A 19,197-nucleotide genomic window follows, 5' to 3' on the forward strand; every position below is an offset into this window, starting at 1 on the left:
CGTTCATGCTCTGTCTCTCTCTGTCCCAAAAATAAATAAAAACGTTGAAAAAAAAATTAAAAAAAAAAATTGTAGCAAAGAGTCCATTTGGCCCCAGAGATCCAGGAAAAAAAAAAAGTGAACCCCCCCCACCCCAGAGGCAGGTGCTGTGAGAGCAAAAAAAGAACCCACCGGCACCACCAATATTCAGGCTGCCGTGGAATCCCCGTGAGGGCCTCATCTCCATGTCTAAAGTCCACCAGCCAAGAAGACTGCATTTGTACACCTGGTCACTGGAACGCACTCTTTGTAGGGAACAGCTGAGCTGGGGGGTAGGGGGTGGGGAGGGGGGGACGTGGGAGGCCAAAGCGCTGGGTGGTCCCTCACCCATTCTGTTCTGGCTCCCAAGGGTCTGCTCCTGCTGCCCGCCGTGCACCCTTCCCGTACTGGCCTCCATATCAACACATATCATTTTTTTTATGTGCTTTTTTTTTTTTATTTTGAGAAGGAGACAGCACGCGAGCAGGGGAGGGGCAGAGAGACAGGGAGACACAGAATCCGAAGCAGGCTCCAGGCTCTGAGCTGTCAGCACAGAGCCCGACGCGGGGCTCGAACTCACGGACCTTGAGATCGTGACCTGAGCCAAAGTCAGACGCTTCACCGACTGAGCCCCCCAGGCGCCCCAACAGATGTCATTTTTATATACCAGTGGCAGAAAGCAAGTGAGGTCTTTATCTGGGGCCAGGGAAGAAGAGGGGTGAAGAAAAGGAGGCAGGAGTCCCTCTTGACTCTCAGCCCGACATTCTCCTCCCTTGGCGGGAGACAGCACATGGCCCGGCCCCCTTGGGTGCTCCTTACCCCCAGATAAATGAGACCAGGCTCCCGACTGTGCACCCTGACCCCAGAAGAAACCCCAAAGCTTAGCAGTGCCCAAGATGTGACGAGAGACTCCAATGGGAAAATGGCATCTGAGAGAGCAATGTGGAGTCCAGGAGGGTGGGCTGGGATCTGAAGATTGGGAAGAAAGAGAGAGCGTTGGGGCTCTCAGCTCCTGTCCTCTCCTGCACCTCAGAGGCGTAACTTTTATCCTACTTATAAAATTAATACAGCCCCCCCCCGAGGAAACGCTGGAAAACACGGAAAAATCAAGAGAGAAAACAGAAGTCCTCCCGGATCCGTCGCTGGGAAAGAACCACCACGGACCAACCCCCAGCCCCCCGCCCCAGCACCTGGAGGCAAAGGTGTGGCATGGGGGCCAGGGGGCCACCCCAACCTGCAGGAATCAGGGACAGAAGGAAGGTGGTGGCACGGCTCAGGGCTATGTGCACAGCCACCAGGGTTCATCCCCTGGGGGAAATTCGGAGCGTGAAACCAGCCGGATCCACTCTTGCAAACACAGGGAAATCAAGACTTCAGGATGCCGGGGACGCACGAAGGACTGACCAGAGCAGGAAGGGGCAAAGCTGGGGGCCCGACCCCCAGCCCGGTCCTCTCTGATGCGCTCAAAAACCGTGATGAGAACAATCGAAAGGATCTGGAATTCAGCTGCTTAATGTGTCTCTTTCCGGAAGCTTACATAAAAGCTTTTCTGCACGTCCCTCTCCTGGAAGCACCAGGATTCTGGGACCCAGGCGACTATTTTCAGCCAGAGCCCACGCCCTGCATTCCCCGACAGGCTGTCAGTGCAACAGGAAAGGAGGCCACCTTCCGGCTGCTGGTGCTACTTTACCTGAGGGCCAGGTGTCAGAAACGCAGGTGACAGGTCGCACCTCTCCAAGGCCTTCTGGAGGACACGCTGCCACCCGTCTGACTTCACGGTGCCCAAAGAGATCACCGGTGGCCTGCCATGCCGGGGCCTGGGAAGCGTGTTGGTTTTCCAGGGCTTCCCCACAAAACACCACCAACCAGGGGGCTTAAACAACAGAAATGTGTTGCGTCCCAGTTTTGGGGGCCAAGAGCCAGAGATCCAGGTCTGGCGGGGCTGGTTCCTTCTGAGGGCTGTGAAGGAGAGTCTGTTCCAGCATCTGTCATCTGGGTCTTTGTATCACCTCCTCCTCCCCCTCCCCTGCCATGTATTTGCCACTATGCCCCAAATTCTCCTTTTTGTAAAGACCCCCGTGGATTGGATCGGGCCCACCGTGTTCCAGGACGACCTTATCTTAATTTGAGCATCTGTGAAGATCTTATATCCAAGGTCACGTCCACAGCTCCTGGGGGTTACGATTTCAACATCTTTTGCAGGGGCACAGACATCAATCCCTATCAGGAAGCAAGGGGCTGGGGCTGGGGCTGGCTGTGAAGCCTGGGCTAGAAGTCCAGAGGGTCTGGGTCTGTGGCACGGCCCAGAGGGGCAGCAAGGGGACCGACCACCAGGGACCGGGAGACAGCTAAGCCCCAAGTCTAGCGCAGACCCGAGGGGGCCTCGGATCAGACCACATGTGCCCAGTCAGGCTGACTGTGAACATACGAGCTATCAAACTGCTTCTGCTCTGACTTCTCTAACCCAAGTGCCCCCAGTCACCCGGAACCCCTACGAGGTCCCCACAATGGCCACGCGAGGGTTAATTTGGGGGGTGGGAGTGAGAGGCAGGACCCCCCCCCCCGGGCATATTGTTCCCAGAGCTCCTCCCTGTTCCAGACTGCAGGATCATTTCCACTCTCCCCCATTACAGGAGCTGTTTCTTCCGGGGCCAAGGGCATCTTCGGGCGTGCAGAGAAGCATTAAGCACAGCTGGTCGGGAGATTCAGTCAACAGCAAAGACCGGGGGGCTGCCGTACGCAAGGCCCGGCTTATGGTGTGTGCAAAGGACAAGATCCTTCCAGCGCAGGGTCTCAGTGCCCCTGCGCTCGGCCCAGCACGCCGTTCCCAGGGAGCGGCATGAAGTAAACACATCCTGCATGACTAACTTCTCACCCTGTTCTCCTCCCACGCCTCTTGGATGAGCTCTGCCTACTCTGGAATCCGACTGGGACTGAAGTAACAAAAACGCCGTTACCCCACTCTGAGATCTTCCTCCGATAACAAAGATCTGATCATCGGGAAACCGCGCCAGCTTTATGGACGGAGGCGCGTTCCCAAACTGTGGCGGGTGATGGGCATGCTGGTGTTGCGACTCCTTGGTTTCAGAGAATCTTAGAGCCGGAAGGGATCTTCAGAGAGGTCTATGCAAGCAGGAAAGAAAACCTGAGATCCAACCCACGAGGAAAAGACCCGTTTAACAATCCCCTCTCCACCTGAAGGACGCAGTCCGTCTTTGCAAACATGTAAACATGTAGCCTGTGTGCACCGTTAGCCCACACCGCCCTCCCCCGTAAGAAGCCATCCAAGTGGATAATTGGAGCTGAGCACAGAGAGGCATTAACAAACACTTGTTGCTTGATAATCAATTCTTGCGGCGCTCGCCCACTCACTGATCAGAATGCAACCTACAGATCCTTTCCATTTTTGCTAGGGGGTTCCCAAGGCTCTGTGGACTCTCACCCTTTAAGCAGCTACCCGGTTTCCACTGTCCAGACTGCCCTTCCAGATGGACCCCAACTTCCTGCTGCAGCCACAGGTTCCCAAAGCCCCAACACACACACACACACACACACACACACACACACACACACACACACACACACAGACTTCACGCCAGCCCCAGAAAGGCAATGCTTCCTGCACTGATAGTCAGGTGCCCGCAAAACCTCCAGGAATAAGGCAGCACATGAGATGAGCCGGAGGTCCTTGCTGAAATAGATGCTTTGTAACTATATACCAGTCAGCCATTTCTCCCTGGATTCTCTTTTTTGAGTTGTTTTAATTTTTATTTAAAAAATTTTTTTAACGTTTATTCGTTTTTTGAGAGAGACAGAGCGTGAGTGGGGGAGGGGCGGAGAGAGAGGGAGACACAGAATTGGAAGCAGGCTCCGGGCTCTGAGCTGTCAGCACAGAGCCCGATGCGGGGCTCGAACTCACGGACCGTGAGATCATGACCTGAGCCAAAGTCGGACGCTCAATTGACTGAGCCACCCAGGCGCCCCTGTTTTTTATTTTAGAGAGAGAGAGAGCGTTTGACCCAGGGAAAGGGGAAGAGAGAGAGAGAGAGAGAAAGCTTAAGCAGACTCCATAGTCAGCACGAAGTCCAACACAGGACTCGATCCCACAACCCCGGGATCATGCCCTGAGCCAAAATCAAGAGTTGGACGCTCAACTGACTGAGCCACCCAGGCGCCCCTGTTTTTTATTCTAGAGAGAGAGAGAGCGTTTGACCAGGGGAAAGGGAGAGAGAGAGAGAGAGAGAGAGAGAGAGAGAGAGAGAGAAAGCTTAAGCAGACTCCATAGTCAGCACGAAGTCCAACACAGGACTCGATCCAACAACCCCAGGATCATGCCCTGAGCCAAAATCAAGAGTTGGACGCTCAACTACTGAGCCACCCAAGTGCCTCACTCCCTGGATTCTTGATTCTCTCACCGGATCGGATCCCCTTTCTTAATCTCCAATTTCCAAGAGCATTTATAAAATAAATATATAAATACATATAAATATAAATAAATCCTGCCGACTGGGTGTCCAATGCCAGCTCTCTTACGCATTACTTGGTATAAAACCACGAGGTTCTGTCTCAACGCGGGTCAAAACTCCAACACCCACAGGAACTGGACACACAAAACGCAGGCGTGTGACGAAGGGTAAGAAAAATCAGGGGGAGGGAGGCAACCTTCGCAGCTCCTCCCGGCTTATGTGCACGCAGGAAGGTGGGTCCAACGCGGCCACACCCCATGATTCTTCAAGAGAAGACAAGTTAACCGATGTTCATGGAAAACGTCCCAATTTGCCAACGTTGTCAAGTCACTGAACATTTTAACTTGCTACGTACGCAGAATAAAATGCCGACCCCTGGTCTCAAGACAATCCAGCACGTGACCTCCGTCACACCTGCACCTCTTCCGGGCAGTTCAGCAGGATCTGGGGGTGCTGACCCTGCTGTGACCGTCAGGTCTCCTACCGACACAGAGGCACCCTAATGCCGCTGCCCTAGAAATTTAGTCATCGTGGATGAGCACTGCTTTATTTTATTTTTTTTTAATGAGTTCAAGCCAAGCAAACACCACTTCCTATGGGTCCACAACTCACAGCCATATTGTACTCTTATTCTGGCCTTTAATGAATGAATATTGCTCAAGCTAATAACCGATAGAGATCCCGCCACCTGATATGGTTGGGTTACCCTGACAGGGATGGATCAGCCACTCTGGCCCATCAGATGCCACCAAACTCCGCTCACGGGGTCACGGGGCTCTGCGTGATGTGCGGCGAGGGGTCAGTAACTCGACGCTGGCACTTGCTTCCTGAGCAAAGCTGAGGCGAGTTAGCAAGCCCCCGTCTAAAAACCTCCAGAGAAGAGCAATACAAAAGTAGAAACCTACGGCTTCTTGCCGTATCAAAGGCTTGAACGATTTCACTAGACTCTTAAGTTCCCTTTGAAGACAAGGATCGTGTTCGTTCGGTCCAGATGTCACGATGGGAAAATGAAAATCGTAGAAGCCCCCAAATGCTCTGACTTAACCACAGCTAGAAGCAAAGTCGACACAAGCGTTCACAGGGGTTTTTCTAGTGGCAAAAATGCTGAGATTAAAAAAAAAATTTTTTTTTGAACTTTTGACTCGAATGCTCTGAAATTAAAAGATCTGCCACTCATCCTGGTTAGAAGAATCAGGATAAAGACTGGAAGGTATCCACACGTCCGTTACCTTGACAACACCGAAGAATATAAATGCTAGCCAGGGTGAAGGGTCTTTCGTGGCAGGTTTATACTAAATCTGTGACTTGTCGGCGTAAAATTGAGTAATCTGTTCGGAAGCGGCTCGTCTCGGAGATTCCGCCTGAACTACAGTAGCTTACGGTTATACAACCTTTAACCTCGAGACTAGAATATGTGTTTACTTGTTTGAAGAAAATTGTGTTTTTTCCACTGTACCTCTGTAAAAGAAAATTGGATTTAAGTTTCCTCCTCAACCTCATGCTATTTGATCTGCTGACTATGCCCTCATCAATCTCACGGTCTCCTTGCAAGTCAAAAATGGGTGGGAACTATTAGAAAGCGCTTAAAAATATAAAGCAGACGTTTTTACTCTTTCCAAAGAACAGATTCTGACTCAATAGGTCTGTGGTGGGACCTGCCTGCATATTGGTATTTTTTTTTAATGTTTATTTATCTTTGAGAGAGAGAGCAGAGGAGGGGCAGAGACAGAGGGAGACACAGAATCCAAAGCAGGCTCCAGGCTCCGAGCTGTCAGACCCCGACGCAGGGCTCAAACTCACCAACTGCGAGATCATGACCTGAGCTGAAGTCGGACACTTACTTAGCTGACTGAGCCACGCAGGCACCCACCTTTTTAAAAATTTCTTTTTAATATTTATGATAGCAAAAAAAAATGTTTTTAATGTTTATTTTTGAGAGAGACATACAGAGTGTAAGCCGGGGAGGGGCAGAGAGAGACAGAGAGAGGGGGACACAGAATCTGAAGCAGGCTCCAGTTGGACGCTTAACTGACTGAACCACCCGGGTGCCCTTTAATGTTTGTGGTATTTTTAGACAAACTCCCTAGGTATTTCTAATGCCCACCAAAGTTTGGGAATCAGGCAGAAGGAACCTCCAACCAAGACATCATATGCCTCTTTTTATTGTGTTAATTTATATACCATAAAATCCTCTCTAAAAGCACGTAATAGTTTCTACTATGTTCACAGAATTGTGCAGAGATTACCAACTATCTAATTTTGGAACACTTTCCTCATCTAACCCTCGTACCCATCCGAGGTCTCTAATCCTCCCCTCTCCCTGCCTGGGAAACCACTCATCTACTTTCTGTATTTATGTCATTGCCTATCCTGGGTATTTTGCGTAAATGGAACCATATGGTGTATGATTTTTGTATCGGCTTCTTGCGCTCAACATGATGTTTTCAAGGTTCATCCGTGTTGCAGCAGGTGTCCACAAGTATTTCCTTCCTGTTTATGCCTGAATAAGATCCCATTTTTAAGGATACAGCTCATTTTGTGTATGCATTCATCGTGTGACAGACATTTTGGTTGTTTCCAGCCACGATGAAGAATGCCATCGTGAATATTCACGTTCAGGTTTTCGCGTGTATATAACCAATTCTCTTGGGTATGTATCTAGGAGTGGAATTGCTGGGTCATATCCCACACGTTTCTTTTTTTTTCTTTAACGTTTGTTTATTTTTGAGAGAGAGAGAGGGTGCAAGCAGGGGAGGGGCGGGACACAGGATCCAAAGTGGGCTCCTCACTGACAGCAGTGAGACCGATGTGGGGCTTGAACTCACGAACCGCGAGATCATGACCTGAGCCGAAGTTGGACACTCAATCGACTGAGCCACCCAGGCGTCCCTCACACATTCCTTCCTGTTTCACTTCCATATCTGGATAATTTGCTGCTAATCGGTGACCCCGCCTAACAGCCAATGAGGATAGTTCTTACACTCTGGACCAATCAGCTGCCTTTTCCACAGTAACTCAACTTCCTAGAACACAGTAAACAATACAATCCTTTTTGTCTCCTTTGTCTTGGTTTTTTACGGGTCTTCCATATCCTGGCTGTGGGCAGGACTCTAACCCACTCGGCATTTGCCAAAGTTCCAAGATTACCACCCTTCAAAAGGGCTGAGATTCGAGGAATGTGTTGTGCACTTTAAATGCTACCTTAACGCTACAAATTAAAATGGATTCTCTGCGAGGAAAAACAAAACCCACACAGAAACAGATTAATAATAAGCGCTAAGGTCTAACAGCTTTGCGCAAAGAGTCCATTAGATAAAAATAAGAAAGCCAAAACAAGAAACGTGTACGAATGCACACACACATACACACACGCACGCGCGCACACAGCGAACTCAAATCAACTAAACGTGCCAAGAAAAGGCAACATTCCCATCTCACATTTGTTCAACACAGATGGACAGAAGAAAACACACAGAGGTTTCTGAGTGTAGAAGTTTCTCCGGGCAACTGTTATTAACAGGGAATTATCAGGGCTGTTCTATCTGGAGAACGAGAAAAACATCCAATTATTTGTAACAAAGAAGAGGTCAAACCATGCTTTTGAAAGTGTTCTACTGGAAAACTTACCCACAAACTCACATTAATTCCTGGTGTAATAAAGTTAAATGGGAATCTACTCATTTAAAGAAAAATTAAAACAAGAAATCAAGAGAACGACCGGCCATTTGGCAAATGAATCCAAAAAGCTCAAAACCTGGTGAGGCCCTCCGAGCTTCACTCACAAACATAATAAAACATTTGTACGTATGGATACTTTATCAAAAAAGCAAAAACAATTCCTAGCTCCTCTGGGCTGCGGCTGGGGCTCCAAGAAGATAGTTGTGTTTCCCTTAAAAATAAATTTTATTTTGGGGTGCGTGGGTGGCTCAGTCGGTTGAGCGTCCGACTTCGGCTCAGGTCATGATCTCGCAGTCTGTGAGTTCGAGCCCCGCGTCGGACTCTGTGCTGACAGCTCAGAGCCTGGAGCCTGCTTCGGATTCTGTGTCTCCCTCTCTCTCTGACCCTCCCCCGTTCATGCTCTGTCTCTGTCTCAAAAGTAAACATCAAAAAAAAATTTTTTTTAATAAAAATAAATAAATACATAAATAAAATAAAGTATCACCTCTATCATAAACTTGATCTATATTTCAGTTTCTGAGTGTCCTTCTCAACCATCTTTTCTCATTTGCCCTTCACAATATTGCCTTATTTCTCCTGAATTCTTCCGATCTCTGACAATTATTTCAAAGTCTCCCTCGCCCCTCCTTCCGTGTTTCCCTGCAGGACTCTCTCCTAGAGGTTCGCCCTGGGTGATGAACTCCTGCATTTCACGGCTTCATTCCTCCGTCCACGATGAAATGAAAATTCTGGGCTGCCCTCTGTGGTCGTCCAGGTTGGTCACTGCATAATGCTGCCAGGCCAAAGGGGTAAGAAGAGGTGAAATCCATTCTGCTTTCTGCTTGCCAAGCCAGGCACCCACATGGCCCCCCGGATCCTCATCTCCGGCCCAGGTGCCCCCCCACGTCCCACGTCACAGACGCATCCGTCTAAACATAGGCTGGCCAGCTCCCCAAGGAACCCTACGTGCAACAAGGATTTTTGTCTCCTCCCCTCCAAACCCGTTCCCCCCTCGCGTCCCAGGTGCTCCCCGCACGGCTCCATCACACAAAGCAAAACAACTCAGAGGAGCCTTGATTCCTTCTTTCCCTCACGTGCTACATCCTGTCGGACGGATTCTACCTCCTCCCTCCCCAGCTACAGCTGTAGGTGTGGCGCTGACCTCATTCCTTCTATTCTCATTTTGTTTGCGTGGGCCCATGCTCACCGCCCCTGCTTCCTCCCCTCTGCTACCCAAGCAGTCTTGCCACGCTGTTCTGATCACGTCAGGCCTCCGCTTTAATGCCTTCTAGAGCTGTCTGTTGCCCTCAGGGCAACGTCCCAGGTCCTCCCGGTGTCTCGTGGGGTCATCGGTGGGTCAGACTTTTCCCCGCCGTCTCGCCCTTGTGGCGCGGTGACCCCCGCGTGGAATCCCCGAGTCCAGGGTCCCTCCCTCTTCCAAGACCCGGCAAAAGCTGGTGACCCTCTACCCCGGAGCCCCCAGATGTCAACACTAACACTCACAACGCCTGTGGGCATGTGCTGTCTAGGACGCCAGTGTTCCAAGGCGGAGACGGCTTCCTGTCCCAATCGGCATCCCCACAGCCCAGCCCGGCCGCCAGCGCTGTGACGACGCCTGTCCCTAAAATCCTCAATGGATTTCAAAATAAGCAGATGAGCCAGAGAAAGGTAATACAAATGTAAACTTGGCTGTCAACCCGTTGCACTTATATGTGGTGTAAGAACAGGGACCGAACACCCACCGTGCCCAAGCGCCCTCTGCGAAGCCATCGGGGATTAAGGGACACCAGAAGTATCTGGAAGAGAGGGAGATGAACAGGAAGACGAGAAGAAAGGTGTGTGGGGGCCAGAGCAGGGTGCACGGCCCTGGCCCGGGTCACATGGCGGGAGAGGCCCCAGGGCTGGGGCAGAGAGGGGGGAACGCGGCTGGCCCAGCCAGGATGAGACACAAAGTCAAATGCCCCCGGGGGGGTCAGGAGGTCAGGAGGAGAGCAAGAGGCTGTTCCGACAGGTGCTTCCCCCACAGAAGGGCGATCAGATCCAAAAAGGTCATCGGAAGCCCAGCAGCCAGAATCAGAAAGATAGCTGGGCTTCTGTTCCCTCTGGCTAAAGAACAAAATCCTTACTATGATGTTCAGGGTCCGCACGATCCCTCCAAACAGGACTATCTCTTTGCCGTCAGAAAGGCATTTCCCGGGGCGTCCGACTGTGGCTCAAGTCATGATCTCGCGGTTCGTGGGTTCGAGCCCCACGTCGGGCTCTGCCCCGACAGCTCAGAGCCCGGAGCCTGCTTCGGATTCTGTGTCTCCCTCTCTCTCTGCCCCTCCCCCGCTCGTGCTCTGTCTCCTTCTGTCTCTCAAAGATGAATACGCATTAAAAAATTTTTTAAATTTTAAAAAAGAAAGAAAGGCATTTCCCACCCCCCAACCCTTTCCTCGGCCAGGATTACCGCAAGCCTATCAGAGAAAGCAGGCAAGGGGAAGGAAAGCCAGTCTTACAGGGCATAACAGAGAGCTTAAAGCAGGGGCCGGTAGCTCAGGGGCCCACCCTCCCCTTATCACACAGCCCGTGAACCCCCGAACTAAGATCGTCTTAAGTGCTTGAGAAAGAAATCACGTTGGTGACGTGGAAAAGCTATTTGACATTCACGTTTCAGTGTCTATAAACAAAGTTTTATTGGAACACAGCTACACTCAGCGGTTTCCGTGTCGTCTGTGGCAGCTTTCATGTGACGAGGACAGAGCTGAGGAGCAGTGACGGAGACCACAGGAGCCTCACGAACAAAAACGTGTCACTACCTGACCCTTTACAGAAGACAGTCTGCCCGCCCTTGGTGTAGAGTCTCTGGGGGGGATCAGTATATCCCCGGACCCGCAAGAAAGCCCTGACCGCCAGGCACAGGTGAAAAGCCTGGGTCTCAGAAAAATAGCCCCCAGACACTGTCAGTTAATTAAAATGGGACTTTAATATCCCCTTAACGAAGACGGGAGAGTTACATTAACAGTAGCATATGCCCGCAATGGAGCATCACGGAGCCGTGTTGCAACATTAGTTCCAGTATCATGTACACCTACAGAAAGACGCTGTCTGACCAGTTCCCAGAACCTGGACCGTTCTTCGATTTGTTAAGAAGAATAAGCACGCACGTGTTAGAAGGTAAGAGGATACAAACGTCTGCAACGACGTGCAGGATAAACAGCTTTAGGGAAGGCAACCACAGATTTTTACTTTTTATTTCTTTTCACACCCAGTGAGTTTCTTAACCAGGAACGTTCTACTCTCTAATAAAAAAAATAAAATAAATAAAATAAAATAAAATAAAATAAAATAATAAAATAAAATAAAATAAAATAAAATAAAAGCAGATTTTACCAAGCCTCTCTTGACCACCCACCCTCACTCAGCCCCTTTGCAATAGAGTGGGCTGATTCGGGACGAGAATCCATCCAAGACCCTGAGGACCTCGGTCGGCATCATGCTGTGCCTAGAACTTCCTCTGAAACTTCAAAGGCCGACCACGGTGCAAGGCCATTCAAGTGTGTGTTTGGAGGAAGCTTAAGATTAGAACGATCAGAAATAGTTCTACTTCCCTTTTCCTAGAAACCCCAGTTACCGCCTCTGCTGGAACAAGCCCCTCAAGCCCGCAGGGGACGAGAACACAAACCAGCGACCCCTAGTGGCAGCTGCTTTCTCTGCTGCTCCCTCTGAAAGGCTGGCTCCCCGTTACCAGGACCCCTCCGAGGGTGGCCTTGCAATCACCGGCCATAGTAATGGTCCCACTGGGTCGGAAAAGGTGACTGTTAAGTCAGGTGGGCGCAGACACGGGAGGTGAAGGACCAAGGCAGGGATGACACGTGGACATAGACTGTATTTCACATCCCGCCTTGACACACACATCTGTGATTCACCCCACATTGAACCTTCTGTGTTTCCCTCCTCTGGGGAGGTGTGGAGGCCAAGAGACAGAGCCCTCTGGCTGCATTTGCTCTGCCCTGCCCTGCCCAAGACCACCCTGTTCTAGAACCTACTGCTGCCCCTGCTATACACCTTCCCTAGCCTTCTTGCAAGCCCCACTCTACAGCCCACATGCTGGGGGGTCCTGGAGTCACCGTGAGGCCCAGGAAGTCCACAACAACCGAGTGCAAGGAGGTGTGGTCCTAACTCAGCTCAGAACTACACATGGGACCCGTGTCCTCTGTTAGAAAAAAATAATTCGCAAGCAACCCCAGAATTTCCCAATGAGCATCCCAAGAAACACGAGCCAGTGGGATACTTCGGGGAAGATGTTGCAGTCAAATTAGGGAAACCCCACACCGGCAACCCCTGTTCGTGGAAGCTTCTGTCTTATTAGCACAGGCCACACTCCCAGAGGATCCTACAGTAGCTAAACCTGGCTTACTCAGCTTAAACCAGATGTTGACCTGAGAACCTTCTGAGGTCCCGCTTTGGGAACTGGCCCCAGACCATGAGACCGGGTTCGACGGAGATGCCGGGGGTGGCTGTGAGTTTCCAGAGATGACCCCCAACCCTGAAGGGCGGCCCTCCCCATCCGGCACGGACCCCCACCACCCGGCACCGTGGGGAAAGCAGGAGTCCCCCACAGCCCCGGAGGTAGGTTTCCGAAGACACAGTCTGAGCATCGGTCGGTACACGCCAGAGGAGGGCAGAAACCCCGAGGGAGCCTGGTGCAAGGTCCCCCCGCCCCCCCCACCCCCAGAGCGGGACTCACCATTGGTGGTCGTGTTGACATAGTAACGCCGACCCTGAGGAGACAAGTAACTCTGCCAGCCAGGCGGAAGGAGGATAATCTGGCTTTCCTCTCCCGGCGGTGGGGGGACCATTCCAGGTTTCTGTGGAAGAGGAGAGAAAAGGTCACACACCGTGGGCACGGGGGGCTGTCGGGGTCAGGCGCTCACAGGGCCTGCACCTGTGCTTGCTCCGGGGCCCCATCACTCTGCACACCCCCGGCTGCAGAACCTGAAGCCAGAGCGCCTCGGGACCCCCGAGGACAGCAGCAGACGAGGCCCCGAGGCCAGCTGTGTGAACCTACCAGAAGTAATTAACGCAAGTCTCAGCAGAGCGCGATGCAAAAGCTTCTCAGACAACGCCGAGAACGGACGGAGGGCAAGGGGGGGCTTTTCTGGTCCTGCGTCCAAATCTCTCTGGGGGAGATCTGGAGAGAACCGGGCTCACAGGCCAAAACGCGACTCCCTTTTGCTCACGTGAGCTTACGGTGGGGTTTAATTCTTTTGACCAGGGGGAGCAGTGTTCTTAAAAATAAAAATTGGAGAGGTGTGTCTGGGTGGCTCAGTCGGTTCAGTGTCTGACTTTGGCTCAGGTCATGATCTCGCGGTTCATGAGTTCGAGCCCCACGTCAGGCTCTGTGCTGACAGCTCAGAGCCCGGAACCTGCTTCCGATTCTGTGTCTCCCTCTCTCTCTGCCCCTCCCCTGCTTACCCTGTGTCTCTCTCAAAAATAAATAAACGTTTTAAAAAAAATTTTTTTTAATAAATAAGAATAAAAATCAGAGAGGGGAGCCTGCATGGCTCAGTCGGTTAAGCACCCGACTTCGGCTCAGGTCATGATTTCACAGTTCATGAGTTCGAGCCCCGCGTCGGGCTCTGTGCTGACAGCTCGGAGCCTGGAGCCTGCTTTGGATTCTGTGTCACCCTCTGTGTCTGCCCCTCCTATGCTCACGCTCTGTCTCTCTCTCTCTCTCTCTCTCTCTCTCAAAAATAAATAAACATTAAAAAAGAAAAAAAAAAAGCAAGCAGTGCAGACACATGGTTCCTTGGCTCTCCTGCTCCTGTATTTTCTTAAGGCTGCAAAACCGCGTACATGTGCCCTGCACGCCCTCAGCAGGGACCCGGTCAATCCTAGATGCTCCCGGGACCCTGAGTAAACACGGCCTCCCCATGGCCAACTTCCGTCTCCACGGCTTTTAACCCACAGTGCGTCTTCGATTCAGTATGGACAGGTGTCCCAGCACCGGGTGCCGGACAGCGGCCAGGCGGCCTCCTCCCCAGCAGGGCATGTCCAGAATCCCAACACACACCTGATCACGTTTACCTGGACCTCCAGACACCTGCTTTGGCTCCTCCCACATCGGCAGGTAGTCAAAACACACACACAGCAAACAGTCTTATGAGGAGTCCAGCGTGCAGGTGCACACGTGTGTGTGGATAAAATATCCCACATACAGGAGATGTGCATCTTGGCTGAGTGGAGCTGGGAGCATTACAGGAATGAGGAGGTTATGAGGCTTCACGTAAGAGAGGAATATTCTAGAACCCAGGGGGTAAGACGGCAGGCTGCTTCTGTGGAGTCAGGTGTCTTAGAGCATCCAAGAAGGGAAGGCCATATTTGGTGTTTCTCCTAGCAGCCCCGGGGAGGAAATGGGCAATTGTTAAAGGGTATTAAGCAAGGGTCAGAGACGGACACGGCCAGAAATAGGGTACAGAGGAGAGAGGGACCCAGAAGCAAAGGGGAAACAGCCCTCCGGCCTGGGGCTCAATCCTGACTCAGCCCCTGAGCAGCCACATGACTTGGGGAAGTGACTCAGCCAACTGCTTTTATCTGTACATCCACAAAACCGAGGGGGAAGACAGGAGCCCTGCTGCGGAAGGCGCCATGGACATGAACGATAACGCACTCAGCACCTAGAAGAGTCCCTGTCACCAAGATGCCTCGTAGCTGAGGGTTCCCGGCAGGAGGGACGCGTTTAAGAGCCCAGTGAGACCCGGTTTCACGCAGCCTCTGCCCCCTGGATGTGAAGTTCAGGGGCCCACAGTCCAGCCTAGCACTCTACCACGTCTGAAACAATGTCACCGTTAACTGTCGCTCCTCCCCAGACCTCTGTGTCTAAGACTGTGCAATTCAAAGGGCAAAGACCCACCCGCTGGGGAGGCTAATGCGTTAAGAGGGTGACGAACACGGAGGCCGGGTGGTGAGCAGACCGCTAGCTCCTTGGGGTGGGGGGGGCGGTTGAGGGAGTGGAGGGAACTTCTGACCCTCCATGGCCTACCTGTGACACAGCAAACAATGACACCTGTCCCGTGTCCATGGCTACACAGTGCTTTTCGTCTTCAGAACAACTCTAGGGGCCACTTGGGTGGCTCAATAGGTCAAGTGTCCGAGTTTGGCTCAATGTCATGATCTCGCGGGCCTTGAGTTCCAGCCCTGCATCGGATTCACTGCTGTCAGTGCAGAACCCGCTCTGGATCCTCTGTCTGCCTCTCTCTGCCCCTCCCCTTCCCTCAAAAATAAATAAACATTAAAAAAAAAAAAAGAATTACTCTAGGGGATTTATCTAACTCTGTGGGATCAGATTAAGTCTTGGCTTCCATTATAGGACACTGATGACCACAGAGGTACCCTGACTGCCTTGAGGTCTTACCCATCTAGGAAACGCAGGATTCTCCCTGCCTGGACCCTACAGAGGACACCTGTCGGGGAGGACCTCTGATTCTGAGCCAGGAAGAGCCAACTTCAGCCTATTTCCAAAATGGGCCAACGTAACAAAGGGTGTCTGTCTCCTATCCCCCTCTGGCACGGCCACGGCTGCTCCCTCTGCCTGTCACCTCCCTGTGCTCTGCCCCCGCCCACCAGGGCAGCCACAGTCCCGCTCTCTTGAACCACATCAGGAGTCAAAAGACACGGACGCAACTGGGTACGTACCCAGGAGAATTGAAAATGGCACCCAATGCTTACCGTAAATCCATATTCACAGCAGCACGGTCTACAACAGCCAGAAGGCAGAAACCACCCAAGGGTCCATCGACAGATGAGCGGGGGTCAACAAAATGGGGTGCCTCCAAACAAAGAAATACCCGCCATCAAAAGGAATGAGGTGCTGATACACGCTCCAGCACGGAGGAACCCGGAAACCAAGCCACGTGCCGTAAGCTAGAGACACAAAAGGCCGCATACTGCCCGCTTCCATTTTTATATGAAATGCCCAGAATAGAGACATCTATAGAAACAGGAGGCAGATTAGCAGTTGCCAGGGGCTCGGGAGGGAAGGGGGGAGGATGGGTACAGGGTTTCTTTTTTGGGGTGATGCAAATGTTCTGGAAGCAGACAGAGGTGATGGTCGCACGATGCTATGGGTGTATGAATACCAGCCATGATACACTTTGTTAGGTGTATTTCACAACTTAAAAAAAAAAAATCATTGTCAAGCTGTGGAGGAGGGAGAAGTCGGACTCCCCACCTACAGGTCCTGGTCGAAGAGGCCCGAACCACCCACATTACCTCGTCGCTCATGGCCATGGAGGGACGGGCCTCCTGGGAGAGCGGCCCCACAGCCATCCAGACAGATGTAGTGCAAGGAACTACCCAATAATTATGGTCTCTCTCAAGCTGCTTCTTCTAATTCGTTTCCTTCAAGTTAAACCCTTTTCTTCCTTTTGCTAGTCCTGTGGCTTCTCCCCTTCCCTCCCGGCAGCTCCTTCCCATGGGAATAGGAATGAGCAGAGGAAGTGACACACAGGCCCGGGGGTTGGGGCCCTACCTACAATGAACAAGATCGGAGGTGAAAGCGATTTCCTCCAACTCAGAAATTCTTAACCTGAGGCACAGCATGGCTCTGTGGAAATTATAAAATGCTGCCTCTTCCTCCAGATGGGCCATCCCTCTGAGCGCAAGGCTGGATTGCAGCCTCCCTTTTGTCCCTTTGTTCAGTCAACAACCTGCTCAAATGTATATGGAAAACCATCCTCAGAGAATCTGAAGGAAGTTATGGATCTTCTGCCCCCCTCCCCCGCACCGTGGAATCGTTTGTGCATATACCCCCTCACTCTATTTCCTATAGAGTATCAAGAGGCTTCTAGATGACTTTAGAGCCCTAATCTAGCCGGTACTCACGAAACACAGGAGCTCAGATCCCATTTCTGTCCATCGGTAATGACTTTCATCGTGCACCGAATGTTTATAGTGCTCCAAGGACTGGGCCAGATGCTTTATGCACTTATTTCTAGTTTTTACAATTTAAACCTGCCACTAGGTACAAATTGTTTCCCATTTCAAAATGAGGAATCAGAGACTGAGAGGATTAAAAAACCCATCCTACGCCGCACGGCTGATCAAGTGGTTAAAGCAAACTTTAAGACACTAGCTTTGTCCTGGAGACTTCTGTTCAGCTACCTGCCTCCAGGCTACCCTCAGCCCATCTCTCCCCAGCTAGCCACGGGCGGCTGTTTGTTCACCTGGACCACCTGACCCCCCAGCTCCCATCACGGACACAACTCAGACCCACTTCTCCTGCCCGTCTCACAGTCTCCAAATGAGCATATGCCTTCCCAGGAGATGCGCAGAAATACCACCACCCCCACCCACACCGTCACGTTCCCGGCTGTAGGCTAACTTCCTTGTTTCCTTATTTAAAATAGTGCAACCAAGGAAACCATCCTCTGAACGATGGCTACTGGTCCTTCTTGGGGGGGGGGGGGGAGAGCAAGCAAGCAAAGTTACCCAGAGGCTGAAAACACCCCCTCCCCCTTCACCCCTGCTACAGCAGCGTTTCTCAGAGCATGGTCCTGGGGACACCCAGTCTGTCCCCTGGGATGTGTGTGAAGGCACAGATTCCGGGGCCCTGATCCCACGGCCAAGGCAACCTGGAGCCTTTCCGCATGCATCCTAGGTGAGCCTGATGCTTACTGAGCTCAGAACAGGCTGGTCTGCAGCTTGAGAGAAAGCACTAGAGAGAAAACATCACTTCTGACATCAAGACTTGGAACATAAAATTTTAATAAGTGCAATTTATAAAAAAAAAAAAAAAAAAAAAAAAAAAAAGACAGTGCTTAGCTGCATGGCTTCTTAGTACAAGAAAGGCTTGGTCCCCTAGCCCAAACCCTTCTTCAAATAAGACTATTTTAAGAAAGATTTGATCTGGTCTCTGCAGCAGCCTCCAGGCAGTGCCAGCCCCCACCCTCAGCCCCCCACAGCCTCCGCCCCTCCTCAAGTTCAGCCTGGGACTCAGTCCCCCCCCTCAGGAGGCTTCTGGGAGCACCTGACTCTTACCTTCTGCAGATGTGAGCAAAGCGACGGTAATGGGTGGTCGTCAATTTGCTCTAGCAGCCAGATCAGACAGTTTTAAGGTCCCCCTGTTCTGCGTCTTCTCACACCCCAAGCCCAGAAGCAATAGGAACTCCAGAGAAAGGCATATCCACGGGGCCCCACACCCCCACTCCCCCCACACCCAGATCTATATATAACATCTCCCAAGTTGTCAGCCTAACGAGCCACTTTCTGGCAGACCCGTTGCCATGGCAATGACTGCTAATGAGCCGGGTGCTGTGATTGGCAGTGCTTGAAGGCTCCCCCACAAAGAACTCTCCAGCAAGTTCTCTCTTCCCAGACACACGGCCAGCCGGGACACCCAGGAGCAGCCAGGCCACGGCCGGGTGTGGCTGGGAGGCACCGGTCCCCAGGAACCACTTTGTCACTAGTGCGTCCTGAGCCGTCCAGGACCTGGTGGCCAGGTCAACAGGATGTCCACCAATTAGCAGCTGTGACAGGGGCTGCAGCCAAGAAGACCAAGCCCCAGCTGGGCCGGGGACTGGAGAGTCCTGTCTGCTGCAGACCTTTCTGCTGGACACCTGTTGAGGATGGAGAGGCTCCTACACAAAGCTGGGGACAGCTACGGGAGGAAAGGCGCTCTCTCCCCTGCCCTTGGGTCGCGACACAAAGCGTGAAGCAGGGCCACCCGCTCCCACAGTTATGCTGCCAGGGTCTGCACCCACAACAGGGGGCACCTTGGCAATCTTACGGGTAAAAGTAGTCCTCTCTGCAGCTCTGGTGGCCTTTGTATGTAGTCTGAGCGTGACTCACAGAAAAGAGCTGGGGAGGAAGGAAGGGGCCCCTACCAGTGGATCAGTGCATTCCAGACAGCGAAATCCTCGAGAGTAGTTTTATTTATAAGCTGGTGGGGAGAGGATGGACCCTGGCAGTGTCTTCCCATCCTTCCGAAAGGAAGGGATTTGGAGACCTGTCCAGAGAGAGGAGGAGGAGGAGGAAGAGACCATACAACAGTGAGAAACAGACTAAGATTCAGAAA

The 19,197-nt window shown here is 51.8% G+C and overlaps 1 protein-coding gene across 13 annotated transcripts in view; it reads right to left on the reverse strand.

The window, feature by feature from the left end:
* The window catches only part of GAS7 (growth arrest specific 7), a 217,514-nt gene that overhangs the window by 74,959 nt on the left and 123,358 nt on the right, over window positions 1-19,197 (reverse strand). For 10 of the 13 annotated variants that reach the window (XM_023243853.2, XM_006939789.5, XM_006939788.3 and 7 more), the window contains exon 2: window positions 12,871-12,991. In XM_023243853.2, coding sequence (XP_023099621.1) covers window positions 12,871-12,991 — 121 coding nt within the window. Of the gene's footprint in view, window positions 1-12,870; window positions 12,992-17,006; window positions 17,072-18,161; window positions 18,282-19,197 lie in introns of those variants that run through there. The other 3 variants (XM_011288845.4, XM_045044869.1, XM_019817169.2) reach the window with 3 other exon arrangements.

Source organism: Felis catus, chromosome E1 (genome assembly GCF_018350175.1).
Source record: "Felis catus isolate Fca126 chromosome E1, F.catus_Fca126_mat1.0, whole genome shotgun sequence".
In the NCBI taxonomy this organism is placed as follows: Eukaryota; Metazoa; Chordata; class Mammalia; order Carnivora; family Felidae; genus Felis; species Felis catus.